This window comes from Crocodylus porosus, unplaced genomic scaffold (assembly GCF_001723895.1).
Source record: "Crocodylus porosus isolate Cpor-Errol unplaced genomic scaffold, CroPor_comp1, whole genome shotgun sequence".
Lineage (NCBI taxonomy): Eukaryota > Metazoa > Chordata > Crocodylia > Crocodylidae > Crocodylus > Crocodylus porosus.
This window is the reverse complement of record NW_017728943.1, coordinates 88030801-88035623: the sequence shown is the minus strand read 5'-3', so window position 1 is coordinate 88035623 and position 4823 is coordinate 88030801. Positions and strand designations below refer to the sequence as shown.

The 4823-nt window shown below is 48.1% G+C and overlaps 1 protein-coding gene across 1 annotated transcript in view; it reads right to left on the bottom strand.

Moving 5' to 3' along the window:
- Positions 1–2842, bottom strand: part of QPCT (glutaminyl-peptide cyclotransferase) — a 22603-nt gene extending 19761 nt beyond the window's left edge. Inside the window, exon 1 of the mRNA XM_019549745.1 lies at positions 2591–2842. Within this exon, the coding sequence (XP_019405290.1) occupies positions 2591–2764 (174 nt within the window). The 5' untranslated portion in view covers positions 2765–2842. The remainder of the gene's footprint in view (positions 1–2590) is intronic.
- Positions 2843–4823: the final 1981 nt, after the last annotated feature.

Below are 4823 nucleotides of genomic sequence, written 5' to 3'. Positions count from 1 at the left end.
GCAGATTTATAACAAGAACTAAGGAAAATAGAAGATACGAGTTAGATTTTGCTTTGACAATACCTATGAAATAGAAAAGATCAGCAGCATGAAGTGCACTGTCAACTCCTCTTTCCCAGCATTGACCCTTTTGCATTGCCTCTACCTGGAGAAAAGGAGGGACTGGGCCACTCTCCAACTACAGTCCCCTGGCCTTATTGGTGCCCCCTGCCCACAGCCTCCTGCCTCCCCCAGCCCTGCCAGAGGGGCCCCCAGCTGACAGCTTATGAGACCAGGGACCCAGGTCCAGAGTCATGTCCGCAGCCCTCTTCCCCCCCACGGAAGCACCCAAGGCCTGGCTACCATCCACAGGAGGCAGCAGCTACCGCAGCCTGGGGGAAGGTCAGGTCCCACCCTCCCACAGGCAGCATAGCCAGTGCCAGCTGTGGGCTCGGGCTCCCCACCCTGCTGCCCTCCCCGCAGGGCCTTCACAGCCCAGGAGGGCAGGCATGGCAGGGCAGAGCAGAGCCGGGCCAGGCAGAGAAGCTCCTTGATGCTGCCCTGACAACACACCCCCTGCTCACCCCAGAGCAGCGAGGGGACCCAGCCCTGCCCAACTCCCTCCCTGTGAGGGCCTCAAAACCACCCCCCACATCAGACTTACCTGCAGGAGCTGCTCTCCAAGCTGTCTAGCGGCCATGTGCATATACACTCTGCCTGACCACCCTCCTCCTGCTGCCCCCAGCCCCTTGCAGGCTGGAACTCTTTGCAAAAGAGTAAAATCTGCATGTTTCTCTGTTAAAATTAAAAATCCATGTTTTTCCTTGGGTAAAAGGGAAAATCCCCATTTCCCCCCATTTTTCCATGGGAAACCAGGATCCCTGGTTATCAGCCATAACAATACTCATATTTGTCAGCTAGACATAGTTCACCAAGGAGCCCTTTGTTTCCTCAACTAAGATCTAATTAAAGCCTCTTTGAATCACCTTAATTATATTTTGATTTCTTTTCCAGAGTCCCATCAACTTTTTTCCAATTCAGCAGCACTCACTGTTAAACATTTACATTGTTGTTCTACCGGTTCCAACTTGGTGTAAATCATATATCATCACAATGGTAAATTCAGGAAAAACAATTCTCTGTACAGATGTTAAATTACAAAAGATAGAGACCATGTTATCTCTTTATCTGCCACTGCAATGTATACTGGTACCTCCTAATAACAGCACCTCTTAAATAATAGGTTAAGATTTCTGATCTTTATGTTGGTAGCATCACATAGGCGAGGTACAAACGTTACCCTTTCACCAGTATAAGTGATTGAAAACTGGCCTATACCTGTAACAGAACAGAAGTCTGGCACATGAAGACTGGTTTAAACATGGCAGAACTGGTCTAAGATTTGCCCCCTATCCCCCAAAGGGTGAATGTGTGTTCTGTTCACTACTGATCTAAACTATGCTGCTTACACAAAGGGGCATAGCTGCCTGATAATCAAGGATCTGGGTTTTCCATTTGCTGTGGAAAAATGTGGATTTTCTCCTTTAACAGAGAAAAAAAGGGCAGATTTTCTCTTTAACTGGGAAAATAACGGGTTTTCCCCCTTTAAAGAAGAAAAACATGGTAAACTGTGGGTCTCCCCTTGCCACAACTCTGTGCTGCTGCCCTGTCTCACCATGGCAGCTTGGCGCTCACTCCCACACCAAGTCCTGCCCACTGGGCTGTGGAAGCAGCTCCTGCCCAGAGCTGGTCTGGCCCAGCTGTAGTCTCATGCCCTGCTCTGGACACAGAAGTCTTGGGGTGCACATGCCCCCCAGACCTCCTGCTGCATTGCCTTGGTCCTCCCTGGCCCCCCGGGCATCACCAGTGCCCACGTCCCCTCATTCCCCACACACCCATTCCCTTCCTCGTGCACTGGGGGGCAGGGGTGGGGGCAGCAGGTCAGGAGTAAGGGGCACCAGCAGGGCTGGGGTGGGGTTGGCATGTGAGTGAGAGGCAATGGCATATCAGAGCTGCTCAGTGCCACAAACCAGTGGGGAGAAGGGGGGTGCAGCCACAACTGGACCCACAAACTGGTGAGTGAAGGGGACAGGGGGAGCTCTGATTTCCCATGATAAAAAAAGTGATATCAAATGCCAAAATATATAGGTATTTAGAATTTATTTTATTATTTATAATAAAATTAAATTCTAAATACCTATATATTTTGGTGCTGGTAGGTTTCCAAATTGCTTTAAAGGCAGGGTTTTAATCCAAGAATTTGGGCTTTGTAAACAGAGAAAACCTGGATCCCCACTGATCAGAGATGGCTCTGCAGTAAAGATGCAATTCATCTGACTGTCTCTAGTAAGGAAGAGGGGAGGGCAGCCTGTGTTTAGACTGACAGGGCTAACTACCTCTCTCTCTAGTAAGGAAAGAGAAGGGATCTTATGAAGATCATATTAGAAGCCTCCTGACTGGCACAGAGAAACTGCTCTGGGGCATTAAATGGCTTTCATCTGCTGATCTCTCTTCCCCTCTACAAGAGAGATCAAATCCCCACTCTGCAAGCAAGTTGGGGGAAGCAGGGGGGTGGATAAAAAACAGTCTGAGAAATGCAAGCATGACCCACCTTCTCCTGTGTCCAGTCCTTTGTGGCTTCCCTCCCATCCACCAGCTGAGAGAGAGTGACTGCTGCCAGGCAGAGTGCCCAGGCCTGGCAGAAGGATGCTGCTGCCTGGGTCTTACCTCTGCTTCCCCCTGCCATCCCTCTTCTGCAGCTACCACTGCTGTTCCTCCTGATCATGTGTCAAAAGCCGGGTCAGCTCCTCCTGCAGGCCACCCCTTCCCCTCCCTTCTGCTTTCTATAAGTGTCTGGGGGTTGGAAGGGGAGATCCGGGGTCTGTGCTGAGGGAGGAGGAAAAGGAGCAGTGCTGGGGTGGAGGGGGGGAGACTTTCCAGTGTGCTGCAGCAGGAGCAGGCACTTGGCTCTCTCTATGTGATTTATTCAGCAATATCTACTATTAACCACCCCTTCCCAATGCAGTTCCCTTGTGAAATGAGCCTTGTCCCTAGCACCACGTCAGCACCATCAGGAGAGCTGCATGTGACTAATCCCCAAGCCCTCAGGCAGTAATTAGTGTGGGATGATCTCTCCCTCTCTCCCAATTCTGCCCTCCCCCATTTCCTCCTTTCTTTCTCCAGTCTTGCAATGAGCCTCCATGGTGGGGTTTGTTTCTTACTGGCAACAGTGACAAGAGTTGCAGTTTGTGTTTTTTGCTATTCTTTGTGATGACCAATGAGGATCATAAAGCATGTATTTTTTTTGTTTTTGCATACAGGCTGAATGAATTCAAATAGGCTGAGAGCTCAGTACCCCTTGACTTCCATATGTCTGAACATCAGACCCTTTACTTCCAGGCTACTTACTTCAGTAAGCCTAGCTGTAGGTCCCTATTACTTGCAAGTGTAGGACATTACTAGCTAATTACAATTATTTTTTAAGGAATAATTGTAAAGTGTTTTGAAATTGCTTAGATGTATGTAACTGCAAAGCATTATTGTCATGTATTATTACTTTGCTAGGGTTTTGAGGCACCCTATACTCACCTTACTCTTGAGGTTACAAGATCATGGTGTTCTATAGGAGCTACCCTACCATGAGTAGTCCTACTATGTTGTCACCATGCCCTCCAGTCAGATGCAGTTTACACTCATACCCAGGAACAAAAACTACCCTCCACTGCCTTATGGGTATTCCTTGGTTGGAGTAAGGCTAAGGGACATCACCCTGACAAAAGTATTCCCTCACCGAGGCATTAGGCAGTCAACAGCAGGTCTAATGTGTTGCTCTTTGGCAGAAGCTACAACCATCAAGGCACTGAACATCTGGACTTGGTCTGGCCTTGTACTCTGTCTCAGTGGTCTAAAGGGGAGAATGGTAGGACAGCCTCCACTTCTCCATACCCCTGCCTAAGTGCATGCATTGAGGATCTTGGTGTGATGGTCACAGGACTCCATAAGGGGCATAAGGAACCTGAGACAGCTCCCAAGTCACCCATGCAGCCCTATTCAGGGTTGATCTGCTTGCCTCTCTTGAGGAACGTCCTACAAAAAGTGGGCTAAAAAAGCCATGCCCCAACTCAATCTATCCCTGCCAAAAGTAATTACTTTGCAGTCCATATATAATATTGGGTAGTGCTGCAAATAGGGTAACAGAAGGGGCTTCTCATGCGTAGACCTGCAGTCATCTGCACAAGTATGTATCTTGACTACCTTCCTTTAATTTTGCAGTGATACTAGCAAAGCTATACATCTTTTTATAGGATTTTTATTAATGCTAAAGTACGAGGTCAGTTGACAACCTGGGCTATCACTGGCTTGGTTCAGAGAGATTTGTTTTAAAGTCTCCACTTATACATTTCCTTTTGTACTCAGAGAACATGGCTCTACCATCCCATTATGGTGCCAAGGACCATTGTGTTGAGATGCTGTCCTTCCTCCCATTCGAGAAGGAGTGTGAGTAGCTTAGTGCAATTGTGGCCATGAACTAATAAACAATTTCTCTCAGAAGAGTTTGCTGGTGCCCATGCAGCATCCCACTCAGCTGGCTACACTGTTTCCTGCTAAGGAACTAGTGTGCGTGACACAGGCATAGATAGCATGTCTCAGTCTAGTGCTCCTCAGTCCTGTAGTGCAGTGCTTAGACATGCCTACAGGCTACCCAGTACTACCAAACTAAGAAGGATCCCAGAAAATGGCATAAAAAGGTTGAAAATGGGTAAAATAGCCATCCTTCTCTTACCCACTCAGATTCAGAGATTTCCCATCCCAGAAATCAACCCTTCAAATATGTTCAGGTGGTA